Raw genomic sequence first — 22,753 nt, 5'->3', positions numbered from 1 at the left:
ATTCTTTTATCAAAGTCTGAACTGTTTCCGGTGCATAAAAATTGCAAAGTTTGTTTTGTGGACAGCCGATCACGAACCGTCTTCACGGTGTCGTCGCTTATCGTTAACAGAGGGATTTCAGTGAAACGTGATCATGCAGATCGAGAGAGATCAGTCTCTTTGGACGATTATACCTGAATTCATCTCAGATTCACTGTCCCTAGGGTTTACATTTTATGTTATCACACAATGTGCTCATGGGCTGAATGGTATGCAAGAAGTGAAATGCTCGAGCGTGACGAAGTGCTTTACACTTAGGCCTAGGCACAAAAAGCATAATCTAAAGCAGGCAATGCAAAATGATCGAAATCACACAGAGGCCACACTCAGTCAAAACTTACAGTACATTTTCATAACTAAAACAAAAAGTATTTAACATCAAGGGAGGTTCTTTATGAAGCTCTGTGGCAATCAAAACCTGGACCTTGCTATCTGCGCCACAAGGAGGACATAAATGGAAGCTGAAGGAAAAACACGAAGTATAATTGCCGCCGACGTTAACATGCGCCAGCAGGTGAATATCCGCAGCGAGGGACACTTCAGACACCATACCTCGCCTAGCACACTTTTTTCGTAGGCAACCGTCGGCGGAGTGTCATACTCAGAAGAGCATACCGAATCAGGGAGCGAAATTCACCGGCGAATCATATACAGTTCATCGTATTTAGACCGAAGACGTCTTTCGGAAACAGGCCACACTAAATCGGGCTTACTAACTCCGCAGACGAGAGTCGTGCGAGAGTCGCACTTAATCTGCATATTTTATCCGCAAACGTCAACCGGCGATGTCTTCCATAGTCGACATGCGACCGTCGTTGGCGTTTTATACTTGTCCAGCCTACTTTTTCCACAGATCAGTGGGGGCAATGAGTCATATTTAGTTCAGTATACTTACAACGCAATCGAATTCCGACGGCGAGTCATACTTAGTCATTGTTAATTAAGCGACAAGCGACTGGCAGCAGTGTGTTATACTTTGTCCAGCATACCTAGTCCGCGTGCGATCGTTGGCTGCCAGTCACGCTTGTTTCAGCACACGCACTACACAGCTAACCAACGGTGGCAAGTACTTAGTCCGCAGGCAACTGTTGAGGGCGATTCATACTCAGTCCAAAGCGCCGAGTCATTCTCACTTCAGCACGGTCTGTCGGCAGGTGACCGTCGCGGGTTACTCATACTTAAACTATCTTACATGGTGTGCAAGCGACATTCAAATGCTAAGCACAACTAGTACATCATCTTTGTCGGTCGGCGGATCTTGGGCGGTAATATATATTTGTTCCAGCTTTTTATATTCTATTTGACTTTTATTGCGACCACAGACGACGCGTCGATCGGGTGGATGATTTAATTAATCAGCGGCTAAATTGTATTCTTGCGGAGCCTGTTTTCTTTGTGGGGACTGTATCGTCACCTCTGGCAATTAGGCAATAAAAAACGCAGGATGACGGCGCCTTCACTGTGCGTGAATTGTTTACTCTGTGATTAGAAAAGTTGGAATATTACGAGCGCCGTGCCGATCAACCTAATTCAATCGCAGGGGAAACGCTTCGATATTGATAAGAGAACAAAACAGGGCAATGGACCTGGTTCCCGAGGAAAGTAGCAGCCTTTTTCGCAGTTCAGTGTGTACAGTGGCTTTGATTAACGTAATAGATCTGCAGATTAAGAAAAATTTACGTAAAGCTTGGATTTTTCATGTTTAAAGACAACTTTATTTCGTTCTTTTCCTTAATTTAATAAAACTGGTTAGGGTTTTATTGCCATTTAGAGACAAGAAAACGGAACCGTAATCACAACGCACCAAAAGATAGCGCAGCAGGCATAAGATGTGTCATCTTCAGGCAGCACTCGAATGATAGCATAGAGTGCGGGACAAGCCATCGTGCCACGCGATGGCTTCATTTACCACAAGAGGTTTCTGGAAATACACGAGCACCGAGAACTCAATGTCCTGAACGCAGGAGTTATATAAAAACCATAACTATATACGACTCCTAATTAAAGCGTGCTTGCGACAGACTTAACTCTTGAATAGATTTACCATTTTGGTAAACCCGGAGAACAGAAAAGGCCTTGGGGATACAGCATTCGGAACAACCCAAAGCTTTATGTTACCAAGCGTAGCAAATAATAAGACGTGTATTATACTCGTAGGACGCATTCTGCTCTCCCAAGATTTATGAAAAAAAATCAAGGTTTAAATTTATAATTTTCCTACATATATTCTTCCTTCTACCACACTCTCAAACCCGCTGTGCTGAAGCTTTGATGTCAAATCAATGTCTCTGAACTGACGAAAATATCAGGGTCTGGCCTAAGTAGGTGAAGTGTTAACAATATCATAAAAAAAATTGCTGGATGCGATGAAACGCTGTATTTAAAATGTAGGAACTTGAAGTTTTGAGAAATTATACAGTGGTTTGGGGAGGGGTAAGGTGGGGACGTTGAGACTGGGTTTTGGAGGATGGTTCCTTGCCTGCTTCAGCCCCCAATCACTCTACTGCGTGTGCAATGTCTAACCACGCAAAAAAAAAAAAAAAAAAAAACACGCGCATCCTTGTGTCGTCTTTGAACAGCTGGTGAGGTATAAATTCCTCTGATAATATCTGAAGATGTTACTTCAGTTTTTGAAACCTAGAGTGAAGGCTAGGATGCAGGTGTCTGGTAAAATACAACTCTTCATGTCCTCCGTATTCTGGGCTAAGGTAGGGTGTGCTCAGGCGCTCTTTACCTTCCAGGTAGCATTCCAGAGAAACTCCTAATCTTGCCAAAGCTTATGGTGAATTCCACTCGTAGATCCGGAGCGCTTTCCGAAATCCGCGACGGAGGCGAAATTCCGCTCCGTGGGACCCGGTCCGAATCGACAAGGGGAAGATAAACTTGCACTTTTGGAGCGACCTCCCCTACACCCCTCCCCACCGCCGTTCAAAATGGCCGCTGCTCGAACTCGACAAGCCCACCAACGCCTCAACCGACTGATCTTTCCGACGAACAGTGACGACTGTCAATGCTTAGCTGCAGAAATAACACGCGACACAGGCCGCGCGAATTTATACGCACCACGACGCCAATGTCACAAATCACGAATACGTCCGCGTTCCGCACCGTCACATACCTTTCGGCCGCCTCAAAGTGGCGGGGCACGGACAGCGATTGCCTGCGGTGGAGTTCAGATTTCTGGTACGACTTTAATAAACACAAAGGTAAGAAACCACCACTTGCGCAGTCGTTGCCTAATCACTTCTTGCTTTATTTCATAGGAAAACGCAGGCGGAATACGGTGTAAAAAGGTAAACAATCATTGGCTGCAGAATGAACAGGCCTAACCTTGCGTCTGCCTCCGGCTTTTCTGTCGTTCTTCCTCTCACGATCACAGATGTCAGCGCTTGCGATTCACCACGCTCCACAGTCCCGGCTTTGTATCCCTGATCTATGCGAGGTGGAAGCGTTCGAGCCGTCACAATCTCGCGTAAACAACCGACGCACCCCCACAGATCCAACTTGACGGCCCGACCGGCCCGCTGACCTCTCCAAACTCGCCGCGCATGCGCACTGCCGATTTAGGCGGAAATCACGTGGGCCGCTCTGTCAACTTCCGGAGAGATCTGTGAAGTCCCGCAGAGCAAGTTCGGTGGGGTTTGATGCGCTCCGTGGAGCGGGCGCTGCCAGAGATCTACGAGCGGAAGATGACCAGCTCGAGCCATATCTGCGAGCGGAATATGCGCGCTCTAAATGGAGCGCTTTTGGAGCGCTCGAGATCTGCGAGCGGAATTCACCATTAGTGACCTGAGAGGATTAGTTAGCTCCGAAGTACTATAGTTTTTCTTTGTTCCGATTTTTTTTTCAATTTCTAATGTGCCACATGACACGTATCAACAAAACAGCGAGCACTGAAGCCTACTTTTGACATTTGTTGAAATTTTAGGACCAAAGTTGGCAGGTAAAGACCAAACCCAATGTGAAGCGTAATTCTGGCCTGCAAGTGGCACACAGATATATGGCTAGCAAATTACAAGGGAACAGGAATCCGCTTAGCCATCTCGCTCTGAGTGCTCAGTATTTGCTAAGCATGGGCTTTTTCTTTATTTCAGAATCCACCGGTTGGGTTTTACTGTTCGTAAAATAAACCAAAATGCTTGTCACACTTTTTGCCACGGTGCTTATCGTAACTGAAACAATCAATGGTAAGAACGACCAAAAAAAAAAGCTATTTGTTTCTAACAGAGCTGAGTGCTCTATAATTTACGTTTTGTTTTTTTTTCCACTGAAGGTTTCTGAGTGTACTGTTGCCAGAAACATTCGTTTGTGTGCATGGTTCTGCAAATTTTGTTTTCTCCCTTCCGAAATATAATATGAATAAAGACGCGAAAAAGTTTACTATAGTAGACGATGACTTTTGCAGACAAATTTTGTCTAGACAGAGAGGACTGAAGGATAGTGTAACTTATTATAGCAGCTCTTTTGACGACTTCTAGACAGGACGTGACCAAAGAAATACGATAGAAGATACTAAACCTTACGCAAGAAAATCAGATGCTGAAAAGAGCAAATCAGCACCTAAATAAAAATCAGGATTATTTATAACGACAGTAACGAGTAAACAGCCTGGAGATCAACGCAGCCCCAATAACGGGGCAAACCAAATGACAAAAAAAAAATTGGTGCCCTTGTGGGTGAACGTTTGAGAGCGCTGGTATAAATATCTCCTTATGGGTTCCCACTTAAAAAGCAACAAAAGAGAATCATCGTACATTTTGTTCAGCAATCAAAATAAACGCGTTACGTGCAAGGTGTAAAAACAAATACTGCTGACGACAACGGATGTTTATGCAGTCGGATTCACCACTCCCATGCAGGTTAACGAACATTAGACGAGGCAGAACAAGCAGTTCTTGGTACTGCGATATCCCGGAAGCGAAAAACTCGCTGGAGAGCTGTCTCGGCAGCTGGAGGAAAGGTGTTTACACAAAAAGATGATACATTCGTAAACTTCAAAAATGCAGGCCAAAGCGATATTGAAAAAATAATCGCATAATTCACTTTGACAGAGAAAATTCACCATCGATAGACTTGCGTGTACTTCACGACTGCTACGTTTTCGATTGATTGTAATGGCTATACCTAGTTATTAATAAAACAAACATTTTATATTCCTGAATATGGTTTAATTTTTATTTGATTTAAAACAAAAAGCATGAGCAATAATCTAGATCATCTTAACTTGTATCTGGAGTCATTGTTACTTAATTTCGACGTCCTGCTTTCTACGCAGATATGGTTTCCCACAGACGTTGAACCCCCTTTTTTTACTGGTTTTAGTTCTGCGAATCTAGGAGAAAAAAAAGGAGGTGGTGTCCCCATTTGTTTATTGACAATAATTTCACGGCATGCACTGGATTAGCTTTCTATAATTACTACTCATTTGGAATGCCTTGTTTTTCATGCTAGAAACGTCGTAAGTGTAATATGCAGTTTTCCTGCTGGAAACAAAGCCGTTTTTCCTTCTATTTTCTTGAAGACAATCCTGAATTTTTTCTTCCACTGCCAAACTCTTTTTATTATGAGCGATGTAAACTTGAATCTACTTGGAAGTTTAAATTTCTCTATAAAACTAAAACAAGTGTCTTGACCACTCGGGGTTGTTTGAATACGGTGACACTGACCAGCATATTGACTGCGCAAACTTGCGGCCGGTTTTAATGATTGTATGTCTAATATAAAATTTAATAAGATCTCCTTTGGCCTTTCCGCAAACGACCTCAGTGACCACTTGCCAATAAAATATACAAGGCATCGTGGACAACTTTTCGCATCTTCATTGTTAAAATAGACTCTAGCAACGAATATTAAGATAACAATCTTAATTTTGCGTACGCCACTTTCTAAAAGAAAAAATCAAGAAAGTTACCACACAAATTTCACGCGAGCTACTAAGTAAACAAAAAAACTGCAAAAAACCAGGATAAGCGCTGACTTAAAACACGAATTAAATAAAACAAAGTTAAAAATGCGCCGTAATTCCTTCAAGTCTAGGGATCCAGATTTTCTTGCAGCATTAAAATATCCAAATAAACTAACTTCTGCCCCCCCCCCCCTCAAAAAGAAATATAACAAACTTCAAATGTGTCTATCATCGACGCCTGTTTTGTTGTATTTAGCACGACCCCAAAAATTTATTGGATGCCGTTAACACACTAACAAAGAAGCTTATTCATTTCCAGGAAACACATGACGTGGACGTTTATGAGAGTTGTTCTGAACTTTGTAATGCAATAAACGAATGTTTCGTAGGATTTGGGGTACCCTTAGTAACTCAAAATAAACCATGACCCTACCTTAAAGTACCATATATTACTTAGGAAACTAGATAATGTGAACGTCATCTTCTCCTCAATCAATGGACGCACTTATAAGGGGGATAAAAATGAACTAGGCAGCTGTGTAGACGGCTTAGAACAATTCTTTATTAAATATGTGTCTCAAGGTATCAGTAGCAGTTTAGCTCATATCATTATTTGTACTTTTGAAACGGTGAATATCGCTTATGATTAAAATTGCTAGAGTTTCACCCGTATTCAAAGAAGATAAGGCATATATACAAACTCGATTGACCTATTTTGACTTTGCCCGTTATTTCCTTAATAGTTTCAAGAGAGTTCCTAAGAACAGATTCCGAAAGTGTTCCTTAAGGTATCATGTTTCAAATAAATTTCAATGTGGTTTTCAAAAAGGTAAATCTATGGTAAATCTACAGGTGGTATTATTTTAAATGCGATAGTAAACATAGTCGACTCAACAAAAAGTTCGCAATATAGGTCACAGTTGTTCGGGGAGGCATGTTTGGGAACTTTTACAAAGATTGGATCAACGAATAATAAATAGTAGTTTTAATGTCGTCTTACCTACTTGCGTATATATCACACTACAAAAATATAACGCTCTCTTTCGAATACTTTGAGATCGAGAGTAATTCCAAAACGCCACACACGACAATCGTCAAAACCTCGTCGTTCTTTCCGGCTTCTTTGAGATTTTTTTTTTCTCAGAAACTAAACATGTCAGGACATTAAAATAAAAAGGATTGTTATTCGTGAAACGTGCACCACGAAATATAAAAAAAATTAAGCAAAATAAAAAAATACGACTGCCACTCGTTGCCTGAATCGAAATGAAACCGCCCATATATATACTTTATTGAATGTTTTGCTACTGTATTTTAGAATGGGGTACCAATAAGCTTACAACTTACAATGGTATCACATTAAAAAAAAAGTTGCGGTTATCAGAAAATTGTTTAGGAAATATACAGAATCTGCCCACAGAACGACCTTTCGCAAAACATGAAATACTCAAAGCTAAGAAGATTTATGATTTCAATCTAATACAACTCATTCACAAAGAGAAGCTCTTTGATATAAACTCATGTGATGTAGTGCATACATACATATTTAAGCATTCTTTGTGACGACTTTCTCTAATTCTCACATAATATGGGAAGCAAAAATAAACACTACCAAGCGACTCAAATACTATATTTTATAGAAAACTGTAGATTCAAACACATATTGTTTTAATTTTTTTAAATATCTAAAGGCAGTTCGGATGGGCAGTGCCATGTACTTGTAGCCACCTTAACTAATCTAAATTTGATTGCTCTCTTTAACAACTTTTTTATTTAGGATCTGTATAAATACTAAATGGGATCTTTGTTTTGTTTCATTTGAAACATTATTTGTATAGTAGATCTGAATAGTTTCGCTTGATTGTTGTGCACGGTATGCACAAACTTCAAGGGGGACAGATACCTTTTTCAGGCACTTATGACATAGCCTCTGTTCCTTGCGGCTGTTCCGAAAGTGACAAATTTCAATTCAAATTACTTCAAACAAATATTCATATTTTCAACATAAAAGGCTCGAGGTACATACACCAAAACACTTTTTATGAGTAGTGAATGCGAAAGCATGCATGTCGTTGTTCCGCTAACTTAGTTTGTTCCATTGTACTTGCGTTTACGGGCAGGTTGTGTCACCGCCGAGGTGGCGGGCGCCGACGATGTGTGGATGCTTGAGACGGCGCCATGTTCGTCAGTGACGAGACGAGCAGAAGCCGCCGAGGACGCGTCACCGTGTCCGTTTTGCCGGTGCGGGGCCCGTAGCGCCACGGGGTTGCGACGCTTCGTTTTACCGGCGCGGAGACGGCACGGGGCCCACAACGCCATGAGTAGCCTTCCTTGAAACTGACGCGCGGCGGCCAATGTGAGCATCGTTCCTTGAAACTATGACGCGCGCCAGCCAATGGGTTTCCAATGGAAGTTCATCAGATTTCGGCAGTTCGCTCCATTGGAAGAAGGGAAACTTGGCACCGTTTGGCTGGGACTTTTGCACGGATTCAAAGCTGGAATCCATTTGATCGCGGCTTCACTTAGTGAAAGGAGTTTAGGTGTCTTTTTGCGCGGCATCAAATTTGATGACGTCGTCTCGCTCCATCGGACAGTTATTGTGTTCGCATTAATAAATAAGTATTCCTGAGCCGATTAATGTGACCGTTTAGATACAGTATGTATACTTTAGTATTTTATTACTGATAAAGTTGTTTTTTAAATATTTTATTTGAATGCTTACATGTTGCCATAAGAATGATGTATAGGCTAAAGAAATCAGTCAAAAAACGAAAAGAATACTACATTATATTTCGGGTGATAACTTTCACGCCCTAGCAGGGTAACAATAAGCCACCTTCATCATCAGCTACCACACTGCATTACCAGTATATAGAGCTAAATACAGCTTCCCGTATAATGAGAATCAGAAAGTTAAATGCAACTTACCATGATGATTTCAACCCGAGGCTGGGGCAGGACGGATACATATTTTTTACAGTGGAAGAAAAGGTGACAGCGAAACTCGTTGTGTCTCCTTTTTTTTTTTTCGCTGTAAAACTATATTCTTTTCTCGGCTCCAGTCACGGGTCAAAGTAATCATGGTAAACTTACAGCAGCTCTCGTGCGCAAAGGCAGTAATTTCGCATTCCAATTGACCGACTGCTCATTGTATTCTGAATATTAGGACATATATATATATACCTGATATTTAAATATTTTCTGTCTATACCGCATACTATTTAGTGTAGTACTGCCTCAATGGGTCCAATGCAATGCGCCGGCGTATGGATCTCCAGGTTTGCGGGTTTGAATATCGACCCAGGTTCCCTCAAGCTAAAAGGGGCTTCTTACGGAGAAGACGCCGTATTACCGAACGTTAGAAATTGATGCTCAGTTTTTGACTGGGGCATGCCAGACGCCCGTCGTTAATTAGGCACGTAGAACAACCAAATGTGACTCTTATTGTAGAGGGCGCAACCCTCGCGTACGTGATTGCCGCAGTCAACCCTGTGCCACCGCGGGGGCGGCTTCGTGTGTTATTTTCAACGGAATAAAAGTCACTTGTTGTTCTGGCACGAGAGAGTTGGCATGAACCTTCTTCTGGCCCAGCATGGCCTCCACATGGTGTCAGAAGTGCCAAACGTTATGCCTAACGACGTAGGCCTCACCTCCGCATGAATCGTCTTCGCCGTAACTGCGTAGTTCGCTCGCCCGTCGCCCGGCTTTCGACCGCCGTGTTCCTGCTCGCTGCCGTCCTGCTCGCTGCCATGCCTGACGACGAAGGAAACGGCGCCAAGCCTTCATGGCAAGGTCTTTCACTGCATCAGCCCGACCGCTTCGACTTCGAGAACGCCGGTTCCTGGCCGACGTGGCTAAGCCTTTTCGAGGACTACGCCTTCGCTTCCGGTCTTCGACAGGCGTCGGGAGAAGTTCAGGTCCGCACACTTCTTTATTGCATGGGGCCGGAAGCTCGTCCTCTTCTTGCGACGTTCGGCCTCGGCGACGCTCCTACGGACTACAACGTGGTCGTAGAGAAGTTTACGGCCCATTTCGTTCACCCCCTCAACGAGGTGTACGAGTCGGCGCAGTTTCACCGGCGAGTCCAGCAGCCGGGGGAAACGGTGGACAGCTACTATGCGGAACTCTGCAAGCTCTGCAAGAGATGCAACTACCCGTCACCCGAGGTCGTGGAACGCCTTGTCCGCGACCGCTTCATCGTAGGCTTACGCGACGCTCGCCTCGCCGACCAGCTCTGCCGCAACCCCAAGTTAACCCTCAAAGAAGCATGGGTGCAGGCGAGACAAGCAGAAGACGCCCAAAAGCAGAGAGACCAGCTCGCAGGCCACGACACGCAGTCTCGACCGGTGAGCCTCGACGCTGCCAAGTCTCGGCAGCCACAAGCGGGACGCGTCAAGTACAGCTCAGCACGCGACAAGCGCACCTCAAGCTCGTGCGGCTACTGCGGCCGTGCTTCACACGCTCGCTCGGAATGCCCCGCCCGCAACTCGTTGTGCAACCACTGCAAGAAAAAAGGCCATTTCGCGGACGTCTGCCGTTCCCGGAAGAAACGGTCGACCCAGGTGGCAGAGCTGGGTTTGTACGCCGTTCGCAACTCCGACCAAGGCAAGTTCGTGGAAGTAACTGTCAACGACTACACGGAAGTGTTCAAGGTTGACTCGGGCGCCGAAGTTACGGCCGTCTCGAACACCTTCCCCAACCTGCCGCCGTCCCTCGACAAGGTGGACGACACTCTCTTCGGGCCAGGGCACCAGCCACTCAGCGTTCTTGGGTCCTTCATGGCCACTTTGCTGTGGAGAGGCAAGTCAACCCAGCAAAGACTGTACGTGGTAAAATCCCTCTCCGTGCCTCTTTTGGGCTTTCCAGCCATTCAGGCACTTCAAGTCGTCAAATTCGTCGACGGCGTCTCATCGAAAGAAAAGGACCCTCCTACCGTCAAAGTCTCTTCTCAGACTTGTGACAAGCTGTTTAATGGCCTCGGATCTCTCTCTGAAGAATACAAGATCCGCCTCCAGCCAGACGCTGTTCCATTTTCTCTTAGCGTGGCAAGGCGCATCCCTATTCCGTTGCGGGAAGTCGTCCGCAAGGAACTGCAGAAGATGGAACAAGAAGGCGTCATTCGCCGAGTTGACACGCCAACACCATGGTGCGCCGGACTGGTGGTCGTCCCCAAAGCCACCGGGGGCCACAGGCTGTGCGTGGACCTTACGAAGTTGAACCGGGTGGTCCTGCGAGAACGCCACATCCTTCCCACGGTCGACCAGGTCCTGGGCCTGCTGGGAGACGCAACGGTGTTCTCCAAGTTGGACGCTAAATCAGGCTTCTACCAGGTGAAGTTGGCGGAAGAATCGCAAGAACTCACCACATTTATCACACCTTTCGGACGCTACTGCTTCCGTCGGATACCCTTCGGCATCACCTCTGCGCCCGAATTTTTCCAGAAGCAGATGTCCAGGGTTTTGGAAGGCCTGGAAGGCACTGTGTGCATGATAGACGACATACTCGCCTTCGGACGCACTCTCGAAGAACACGACTCCCGCCTGCAGCAAGTCGTGATGCGACTATCCCGCGCAGGCATCACTTTGAACGAGAAGAAGTGCTGCTTCCGCCAGAGCGAGGTTTCCTTCCTGGGGGTGATGGTATCTGCAAGGGGCATCCGTCCTGACCCAAGCAAGCTCCAAGCGATCAAGGAGATGAGTGCGCCAACTGACATTGCAGGTGCAAGACGCCTCCTTGGCATGGTGAACCACCTCGGGCGTTTCCTTCCGCACGTTTCGGACGTTGCAGCTCCTATCCGAGCGCTCCTCAGCAAGAATGCTGCGTGGAACTGGTCCCACGAACAAGAAACAGCATTCACCAAGCTCAAGCTGATGCTCGTCTCGGACCGCTGTATGGCGAAGTATCATCCGGCGTACCCAACAGTCGTCTCAGCGGATGCCAGTTCATTTGGCTTGGGGGCAGTCCTTCTACAAACTCAGCCTTCCGGCGAAAGAAGACCGGTTGCTTTTCCGTCGAGGTCCCTTACAGCGACTGAATTACGTTATAGCCAAACGGAGAAGGAAGCCCTGGCAGCTGTATGGGCTATTCAACGGTTCGACGAGTTCCTCCGTGGGTTGGTCTTCGACGTAGAGACAGATCACCTGCCTCTGGTCTCACTGTTTGGCAAGATGGACCTGGACGTGGTACCTCCACGTATCCAGCGCCTTCGACTGAAGGTGATGCGGTACCAGTTCACAATGTCGTATGTCCCTGGGAAGCTTCTCGCAACAGCGGACACCCTGTCTCGTATGCCAACGGAACCTGCCGATTCGTCTCGTCCTGTAGACACAATCGAAGTGTTTGCTGCGGAAGTCCTTCAGACCTCATCAGAAGCAGCATCTCTACAGCTGGAGGACCTTCGAACTGCTCAAGCAAGCGACGGGGAGTGTCGCGCACTCGCGTCGATGTGCCACAACGGGTTCCCTCCGAAGTCAAAGTTACCGCTTCACCTGACGAAGTATGCTAGCGTGTTGGACGAACTTTCGGTTTGTGATGGTTTACTCCTGAAAGGCACTCGCATCGTGGTACCAGCGGTGCAACGTGCGACAGCGCTGACTTTGATTCACGAAGGTCACCAAGGCATTAACAGATGCAAGGCTCGGGCCCGGGAATCAGTATGGTGGCCAAGTATCAACGCTGATATAGCAGCACTCGTGGCACAATGTGAACAGTGCACGTCGTACCGAGGCAATCCAGCAGAGCCACTTCGGAGCACGCAGCTTCCAAGTCTACCTTGGGACTTTCTGGGCGCTGACTTGTTTCACCTGAACCGACAGACTTACCTCCTCGTGGTCGACTACTATTCCAGTTATCCGGAAGTGGTCTCGCTCAACTCTGCAACAGCTGGGCATGTCATCCAAGTGCTCAAGAGCATTTTCGCTCGTCACGGCATCCCCTCCACTCTGCGTTCAGACAACGGACCACCCTTCCAGTCCCACGAGTTCGCTCGGTTCATGGCATCGTACGGAATCGTACACCAGACAAGCAGCCCCAACTTCCCACAGTCCAATGGGGAGGCAGAGCGCATGGTGCGCACGGTGAAGAACCTGCTACGCAAGGCGCACGATCCGTGCCTGGCTTTGCTCAACTACCGAGATACCCCCGGACCCTCAGGTTTCAGTCCGGCACAATTGTTGATGGGGCGCCGACTCCGCACCAGACTTCCCAAGGAGGGGAGACTGTTGGTACCAAGTAGCAAGCCACAGGAGGAGGTGGCCACCAAGGCCGCGAAGCTCGAATGTCGGCAAGTCACCGACTTTGATCGCCGCCATCGGGCTAGAAGCCTCTCGCCGCTGGAAGACGGTACCCGCGTCTGGGTTCGTCCGGAACGGGTAAAGGCTACTGTCCTCAGTCCAGCGCAACGTCCCAGGTCGTACGTGGTGGAAACAGATGAGGGAGCAATCTGGCAGCGCAACCGGAGAAACTTGGTGCCTTTCAGGACAGGCAGTGAAGACCCAACTGCGAGAGAAGAGGCTCAAGGTCTGGCTCCTTCTCAAGAACCGGCGGCACCTGCAGCGCAGGCACGGGCTTCCCCTCGGCAACCACCTGCACCTGCATCTCAAGGACTGGCTCTTCCTCAAGGACCGGTTCCTCCTCAAGAGTTGGTGGCACCTGCAGCTCAAGGATCGGCTCAACCTCAGCAGCCACCTTCGCCTACGAGCCACAACCTCCGGCGCAACGAACCTGACTTGGATACCTCACCTGTACAAAGAACCAGGTGTGGCCGACGGGTGGTGCGTCCCAGGAAGTTGGACCTTTAGTGTGATTCTGAGGGGGGAGATGTAGAGGGCGCAACCCTCGCGTACGTGATTGCCGCAGGCAACCCTGTGCCACCGCGGGGACGGCTTCGTGTGTTATTTTCAACGGAATAAAAGTCACTTGTTGTTCTGGCACGAGAGAGTTGGCATGAACCTTCTTCTGGCCCGGCATGGCCTCCACACTTATTACTTATAGCATAGTACTCAGTGATTAGGTGTATATGAACAGAAATTAAGACTTCTGTACCAAACATCTGTTTCAGGGGTCAACTGGCCAAACTATTCTGACAACACCTGCATAGCACTTATCAAAGAAGGAGGAGAGATTGCATGCAATCTTACAGGACAGGGGGTGAGTCTGAGAAATAAAAAATATTATAAGCATAGCAATAATATAACATCAAGGGACGACTTTTTTTCTTAATGAAGTATCAAGTTTTGAAAATAAGGTTTCAGTTAGAAGTCGCGTTTTGCATAAAAATCCTTGAATTGGTGTACAACGCGCACTGAAACAAGCTGACTGTCTTATCGCATCTAAACATGTTTTGTAGTTTATGACATGTAGGACATGTAGTTTAGTCTAAGTTGATCGCATTTGTCACATGCTACATGTTGTGTGGTGAACCTGAGAATGGTCACAATTCGACATAAGAGTCCTGCTCTTGGGAATTGTATCACAGTTTAATTTTTTAAAGAAGTTTCCTCTGAGTAAAAATATTTACTCGTGCACGGAACATCTGGGTCGTCTGTTCTGTTTTTATTTTTGCAATGCTATATAAATTAAGAAACAGAGATTGCTGCGCACTCTTAAATTACGGAGGTGTGCAGCAGAAATCTTGTTTGAGTAAGTACGTCCTTTACTAAAACGTACGTTGCAAAGCTTAATATCAAGAATAAAAAGATAAAAAATTATAAAGTCGAAGACGAAACAATTTCCAGACTCTAAATAAAAGCAAATATTACTCGATCAATTCGGCTACACAGATCTGAAAGACACACCATCTGTTCTATTTTCGTTCCCAACTTCCTCCAACCACGGGAAGACCAACACGGCTTGTAATGATGGTGGTTAATGTCGCACTTTATCCCCAGAGATACTTCTGAAACTAGCCGCTGATTTTAGACAGGTGGCGCTTTCTTCTGTTATTAACAAACAGCTCTTTTGGAGGCCGGGGAAAGTAAATAGTGTATTTCTTAGATACGGAACACAAAAAAAGTCCAAATTACTGGCGACAACAATGCACAAACATTGGATGTAAGCCTATTCATCTCACTAAAAAGCATTAGGAAAGTTTTTTTTAGCAAGGCTATTTGGAGTTTATTTTTGGAAATCCAACGTTTTCGGAAGTTCCCAAATTAAGTAAATTGCAAAGACCACAAGGAGACGAAAGCACGCACGTGAGAAATAATTAAATACCTACACTTCCACTATCTGTGCTATATCGTCATTCATGACTAGAGTTCAGAGGCGGCAACTTGACATCTGGAACACTTGACTTAGACAATTAAGCAACGTGCAATTCACCTTACAAAGTAACGTCGGCGCAAGTGTAGTCTATAGCCTGCCAAGTGTATGCTAGCTTTGAATACATTTTATTCGAAAAATGTAAATATCTATTATTAACTCGCTATGTTTGAGTTAAAACAAAATATGACCAATTACTGAACGTTAGTTATGCTTCGAGTAAAAGAAGTAGGTTTTTCGTCAGACCGTTTGTAGAAGTTAGAAAATGTTAAAAGCGTGTTGTGATTTGCGGGGAATGACATATTTGTTTTCGACAAATTTTTTTTATAAAATGGGGGACCACATGGTTATTTTTATTTATGCATTGAATATTGTGCAAAGATTCGTGAAAGTTAAAAAACGAATTATGATTATTCTGGTGAAAATTTTGAAGACACATTTAGGATCCAAGATAAATAATTAGTAATAATCAATAATAATTATAAATTTATAAATGTAGTACTGGATGATTGTCGATTGCGTTACTGAAAATGTCTTTAAATTCGTTTTTCGTTTGTTCCCCCCTGCATAATGCCTAACGGCGAAGCAGGTATTTATGTAAATAAATAAAATATATAATAATGAATCACGTTCTCTCTATGAAAACTGGATTATTTTCAGGACTGAACTTTATGAGATGTTATAACCTCCTATTACTATATTAACTTTGGAACGTCAAGAAGGTACATACCTTCATACACTGGATGAGTTGCTATATTGTCTCAAATAATTGCTATAATAAAGTTAAAAATACTAAGACAAAAAAGTATAAAAAGACGCAAAGAGACACTTTGCGATTCGGCCCGAAAAAGATAAGGTGTTTCATTAGCCTGAAGGAAAAGAGTATAACCTCACACTCAATTAGTGAAAAACATTCCTAAGTATAAAACAGTGTAGGAAACAGCGTAATAAAAAAACGTTTTTTTTCCTCTCGGGACTTTAAACTTACCTTCGTGAAAACTTTTAGCTTCAATGAATTTTTAAATAAATTAAAAGCCATCGGATAGGATGCTCTCAAGGGAAGGAATAAATCTATCCAGCCTTCTTAAAAATATGAGATACACGATATCACGTGTTTTATCATTATTTCTTACCTTCAGAGCTTCGCCTCTTAATTTTCTCAACACGAGAGGTATCCTGCTCAAGTTTAAACTATTTTGAAACTGGGACAATGTCAGATACCTAGATATGAACTAATACTTCTCACCAGTGTGCCATTTGAAATCCAGAAACATTTCACATATACTCACACGCTAGCTCATCTCTACCGATCCTAAAAATTGTCCTAACTAAACTTGATTTATAAACTTCATCATATATTACAAATTTTCGGTTTTAATTTTTACCTTTCCTACAACACTCACGATAACGACCAAACCGGCGTAAGTTTCATCGACCGTGACAATGCGTTCGATACTGTCTCACACATGGACCTCATTGTAACTGTCTAACGTATACACAATCAGCCACGCATTCGTGACTCGATGACTTTATTTAAGTTTTATAGAAGTCAGTCGAGGATGAAAAACAACATATCTCATCTTTACAAATATCTAGTCTTGCCTGGTCATCCTCAAAGAAGTGTTATTCACATTTCCTTCAATGGTATCCCGGCAAACTCCATCTACGAGCGCTTTCGGGAATTCTAAAATCGTTTGCATGATTTTATCTTGGCCTTCAAACATCACTTCGGATATAAATTGTCATTATTCTACAGAAATACACAATATACAAATATACCTTCGTCATATTTTTGCAACTTTGGTTTTGAAGTAGCGTATTTTCCGGAAAAAAAAGAAAAAAGACTTCTGTAAATATTAATCTCTTCAAATACCGACATGCTGTGCGAATTAGTTTTGAATTATATATTTGTTTCAGGATTAGAGCCGGGTATCGTACTTTAGCACATCAAAAATATAACCCCCCCCCCCCCCCCTTCCCGATGGGCCTAAATGTTTATTTAATTTCGCTGTTGTAGCACAGCAGTGAAGTTAAAAAAGAGAGACTGTCTTTAACAGTTTCAGGTTTTCTGAGCACAGGTATGCGAATGTAGCCATCTCAACGGATATGTTTTCCTTTTGTGCTGCAGTTCGTCTTTCACTTCATTGTTCATTTCATCTCCAATCACCAAGTGACAAAAACAAATTCATGCGGTTTTCACAAAGCATCTTCCAATTTTCATGACCGTACCGAAGCCCTATGGCCTTCTGTAATTTAGGGATGAGCAGTTGATCGAATAATCTATCAATTAATAAATGAATGCTTTGATCGCGATTACTCTTTTTACCAGGTTAATCGGTAAACTTTTGGCAAAAGGAAAGAAATTTCAAAATTCAACACTTACACTATGAGGTCCTGGACAATTGAAGGTGTGTAAAGAGCAAATATTATATGAAAATTCGGTCTATAGTAAACTAGGGGTGATAAATCTAAATTCAATCAAGTGTGGATGGTTACGTCTCGCTAACTTCAACGTCATTCAAGTTGTCGTTTACAGCAGCACTGACGATTGTGAGCAATCAAAAAAGCTCGCTCTGGCCAGAAAATATATATATATAAAAGAAACCTTTGCCTCTGCAGCTGAAGTAATATTATCTAAATGCGAGTATCTTTGGACTCTTCTCAGCTCCACATCGAAGTTGATTTATGATTGGAACTGTGCATGCATTTCGCATTTTTGTACATATTTATACACGGCAAAACAATAATTAAATTCGTATTTTTTTTAATATTAGGCGTGGAAATGAACGTAACCGATTAATTGAATATTTATTTCATTGAACGTTGGCGATTATTGAACTATGTTTTCATTGACGTCATTGTTTTGTTTCCTTTCCCTCAATACCTTTTACAGCACCACAGTTCGGTAGTTTTTTTCTTCTCCCCCTGGCTAAGCGCGAAAGGCACTGTTAAGTTTGTAAAAATCCTGCTTATTAGTTAAGGTGATTTTTGTTAGGAAAGTTAATCTTTCCAGAGTTGCGTCGGCATTCTTTTCTTTAGCTTTCTATGTTTGTGTCGGCGGGGCCAGAGCGGCCGCGTCGCGGGAGCGGTTCCCCCCGCGGTCGTTAAGAAGCGTCTCGGGTTTCGGAAGCCTGCTCGGACCGGGAGCGGGACAGCCCGCGCCTGGAGAAGCGTGTAGCTTTTAGCCGAATGTGCCTGTACATAGAGAGTTTTGCCGCTTAGTATCAAATTGTCGCTTTTTACCCGAGGTAATAATTTAGCTGTTGGCGCCAGCCCGTCAGCTTAAAATGCAGGAGTTGATTCTAGAAAGAATTTGGATTTGGCCGTTGGAAGTGCTAGGCTGACAGCTTGTCGACCATTGGAGAACAGTGTACCACGTGGGAGTGGTGAAATTTGAAGGGATTGGTTGGACCCTGAGGGGAAAGGAGGCCCCTACGAGGCTACAAAAGGATCCCCGAGAGGGATTCTGAGGATTGGCTTCGATTCGATTTTGGGAGACTGGGAACAAAAGTACGGGGTTTAATTTTGGGATTTTTAACTCACTGTTGAGTTGTTTTGTTTCATAATAAACGTGGCCACACTGGCCCCCGTAAAGTCAACCAACGTCGCAATGTGTTCAGCGGGATCGAACAACTTTTAGTATTATTTTTATTATCAACTTCCCGGGGGGCTGTCATCGGGCGAGCACCGTCATCGGTCGTCACCATCCGGACCAGGACGCGCCCACCCCCATCGGAACGTTGACTGGCGCAGTCGACAGGATCCCGCTGACTTCCTGCGACGGGTTGCAAGAGGGACGCCACGACGTCAGCTGATGGTGAGCCCCGTCAATATCTGCGTGAGAAGACGGCGGCAATAGCCTGTTGCGTCGTGTGCGGCGGACGGAGCGGCATCCCAGCGAGAGGCTCCGGGAGTCAAGGGACTCAAGAGGGACGCCACGACGTCAGCTGATGGTGAGCCCCGTCAATATCTGCGTGAGAAGACGGCGGCAATAGCCTGTTGCGTCGTGTGCGGCGGACGGAGCGGCATCCCAGCGAGAGGCTCCGGGAGTCAAGGGACTCAAGAGGAACGGACGCCACGACGTCAGCTGATGGTGAGCCACGTCAATATCTGCGTGAGAAGACGGCGGCAATAGCCTGTTGCGTCGTGTGCGGCGGACGGAGCGGCATCCCAGCGAGAGGCTCCGGGAGTCAAGGGACTCAAAAGGAACGCCACGACGTCAGCTGATGGTGAGCCCCGTCAACATCTGCGTGAGAAGACGGCAGCAATAGCCTGTTGCGTCGTGTGCGGCGGACGGAGCGGCATCCCAGCGAGAGGCTCCGGGAGTCAAGGAACTCAAGAAGGACGCCACGACGTCAGCTGATGGTGAGCCCCGCCAATATCTGCGTGAGAAGACGGCGGCAAGAGCCTGTTGCGTTGTGAGCGGTGGACGGAGCGACATCCAAGTGAGAGGCTCCGGGAGTGAAGGACTCGAGAGCGGCGGAAGGCGGCAACACAAGGGAGCCACAGAGACGCCCCGGGGAAATGTGACGGCACGGCAGGACCTTCGTTTCCAGGTAAGACCCATGGTTGTTTCCTCCGAGGCTCACAATGTCCAAGGGCACAATATCAGGGGCTAAGGGTGGTTCTTCTGGGGCGGAGGACGGGGTAGGTAGCAGGTCGGCAGCTATAGCGCTTGAAATTCTTAGACTCCAACGCGAAATTAAGGAAGTAAAGCTGGCCCAGATTCAGGCGATGAGAAAATGGAGTTCGAAGGACCCGACAAAATTGAGAGAGCTCGCGAAAGAACCCCGCGCCGTCCTCGCGCCGATGCCGGAGTTTGCAGCCCTCGCGCCGGCATGCTTTAAGAGCGCTGAGACTGAAATGAGTCCGGAGGAAGACCGCGAGGAGAATGCATACGGCGATGACTGCGGCGCTCGCGGAGTGAAAATTGAGAGGAGAGCTGGCGCCGACGAGGCAGAGGCACTCGCCGGTGATCTGGTGGCGAAGGGAGGCGAGGGCGGGAGCGATGGTGATGGCACCGACTCCGCTACCGGCACCCTATCGTCACCGAAGGTCAGGCCGGCGGTACATCGTAGGGTGACGATCAGGAAGAAGGCTGCGTCGAGCGCCGACGAGGCAGAGGCACTCGCCAGCGATCCGGTGGCGAAGGGAGGCGAGAGCGGGAGCGATGGTGATGGCACCGATTCCGCTACCGGCGCCGTGTAATCACCGAAGGTCAGGCCGGCGGTACATCGTAGGGTGACGATTAGGAAGAAGGCTGCGTCGAGCGACTCCGGAAGGAGGAGTCCGGACGCAAGGAGCTGCGGGGGTGGCAAGCGCCAAATGGGCACCGAAAAGAAGGGGAAGCCACTCCGGCCAGTGGCCAGAGCCATAGCCTCCTCCAGAGCTCGCACGCGAGGACGGCAGACGTTCAGTTTGAGCTCGGGTTCAACGGGTGTCGTGGAAGTGACCTACTGCGCGCCGCCTCAGGCAGTTCTCAGAACGTCTCCGATGGCAACGAGCTGGACGACAAGACGGCCAAGATTAGGAGGGTAGCTAGCAAGGCTACTGTAGTTTTGTTTCGCCTTTAGGCTACGTTTATTTCACTGCCCTCCCGATTAACTTTCCGTTTGCTTTTCGGTCGGACCTTCAGTATTTTATATTCTACGTAATATTTTTGTTGCATAGTCTTTATTCTCCGCGGGAGAAGTTTGTCGGTCCTCACGTATATCTTGAGACGTGCAGGTCGAGGCTCGAAAGAGCACAAAGAAAGTGCTGGCGGAGACGCTGAGAGTTATCTGTGGATTGCTTTCCTGGAGCACTTTGCATTTTTTTTAGTCGTATAGTTTTTGTTTTATTTTGAATGTTTATTTTGACTAGTGCGAACTTTGTCAGGAATAGAGTGCCTAGTGATGTCTGCACCCCTACTGTAGAGCTTTAAGATTTGCGGGTTTAAATATACCTATATGGACATTGTGGAATCTGGAATGTACGACTCTGGGTCTTGCTCTGTGCTGTGTGTCTCCGAAGTTACGAACAGTGGGACTGATGTTGCGCGAACAACAAGTGTACTTGCAACATTCTTGGTGGGGAGGTGTTAAGTTTGTAAAAATCCTGCTTATTAGTTAAGGTGATTTTTGTTAGGAAAGTTTATCTTTCCAGAGTTGCGTCGGCATTCTTTTCTTTAGCTTTCTATGTTTGTGTCGGCGGGGCCAGAGCGGCCGCGTCGCGGGAGCGGTTCTCCCCGCGGTCGTTAAGAAGCGTCTCGGGTTTCGGAAGCCTGCTCGGACCGGGAGCGGGACAGCCCGCGCCTGGAGAAGCGTGTAGCTTTTAGCCGAATGTGCCTGTACATAGAGGGTTTTGCCGCTTAGTATCAAATTGTTGCTTTTTACCCGAGGTAATAATTTAGCTGTTGGCGCCAGCCCGTCTGCTTAAAATGCAGGAGTTGATTCTAGAAAGAATTTGGATTTGGCCGTTGGAAGTGCTAGGCTGACAGCTTGTCGACCATTGGAGAAGAGTGTACCACGTGGGAGTGGTGAAATTTGAAGGGATTGGTTGGACCCTGAGGGGAAAGGAGGCCCCTACGAGGCTACAAAAGGATCCCCGAGAGGGATTCTGAGGATTGGCTTCGATTCGATTTTGGGAGACTGGGAACAAAAGTACGGGGTTTAATTTTGGGATTTTTAACTCACTGTTGAGTTGTTTTGTTTCATAATAAACGTGGCCACACTGGCCACCGTAAAGTCAACCAACGTCGCAATGTGTTCAGCGGGATCGAACAACTTTTAGTATTATTTTTATTATCAACTTCCCGGGGGGCTGTCATCGGGCGAGCACCGTCATCGGTCGTCACCATCCGGACCAGGACGCGCCCACCCCCATCGGAAAGTTGACTGGCACGTATTTGAAAATAAATAAATTATTTTAAAAAAACGCCGTCCGAGTGTCAGTTTAGAGCAGCAGAGACTATTGTGAACAATAAGGGTCCTTTGTGTCTCCCCAGAACTTCGGGAAAGCGCCCCGTTCCCACTTCAATGGAGCCTGCGTGCGCGCCGGCCCAGAAACCGGTGCGTCAGTGGTGCGCGCTCTCGCAAGCCTAGCAAAAATTATTTTTCTCAAATTTTTCTCCGTAGAATGACGGAACAGACTACTCATAAACCACGGTCATGCGATCGTTGATATTTTTGCTATTTTTTATGTGGGACATGTTATTACTGAGCATTGCTATAAATCAAGCATTTCCTTAGATGATTCACAAAAGAAATTTCCTCGCATTTTCTATCTTGTAGATTTAGACTTGCAGTGAGACGCAACTGTGCATGAGTAATCTGTAGACGCGCCACGCAATCTCCAGACTTCTTCCAAAATCGTAGCTACTTTTTTTTATTCTCGTGTATAAAAAATACTAAACACCCCTTGTGCCCTGTATGTGCCTTCGAGCAGATGATTGGCTGAGGTGGCGTATGGCGTTTACTTCAGATTCAATCCAAGCGCTATCACGTTGATCCTTAGGCCAAGGTTTACTTGCCTCACTGTGCTGAGAGTAAATTGATCTAACCAGATAGG

At 46.0% G+C, this 22,753-nt stretch overlaps 1 protein-coding gene across 1 annotated transcript in view; it reads left to right on the top strand.

The window, feature by feature from the left end:
* The first annotated feature begins 4,174 nt into the window (after positions 1-4,174).
* The window catches only part of LOC120842842, a 52,048-nt gene continuing 33,469 nt past the window's right edge, over positions 4,175-22,753 (top strand). Inside the window, exons 1-2 of the mRNA XM_040214028.1 lie at positions 4,175-4,226; positions 14,004-14,092. Coding sequence (XP_040069962.1) covers positions 4,175-4,226; positions 14,004-14,092 — 141 coding nt within the window. The remainder of the gene's footprint in view (positions 4,227-14,003; positions 14,093-22,753) is intronic.

The sequence above is a fragment of the Ixodes scapularis genome, unplaced genomic scaffold (assembly GCF_016920785.2).
Source record: "Ixodes scapularis isolate PalLabHiFi unplaced genomic scaffold, ASM1692078v2 PGA_scaffold7__128_contigs__length_106722199, whole genome shotgun sequence".
NCBI classification, from domain to species: Eukaryota; Metazoa; Arthropoda; class Arachnida; order Ixodida; family Ixodidae; genus Ixodes; species Ixodes scapularis.
The sequence above is the reverse complement of the archived record's forward strand: the minus strand, read 5'-3'. Positions and strand labels throughout refer to the sequence as shown.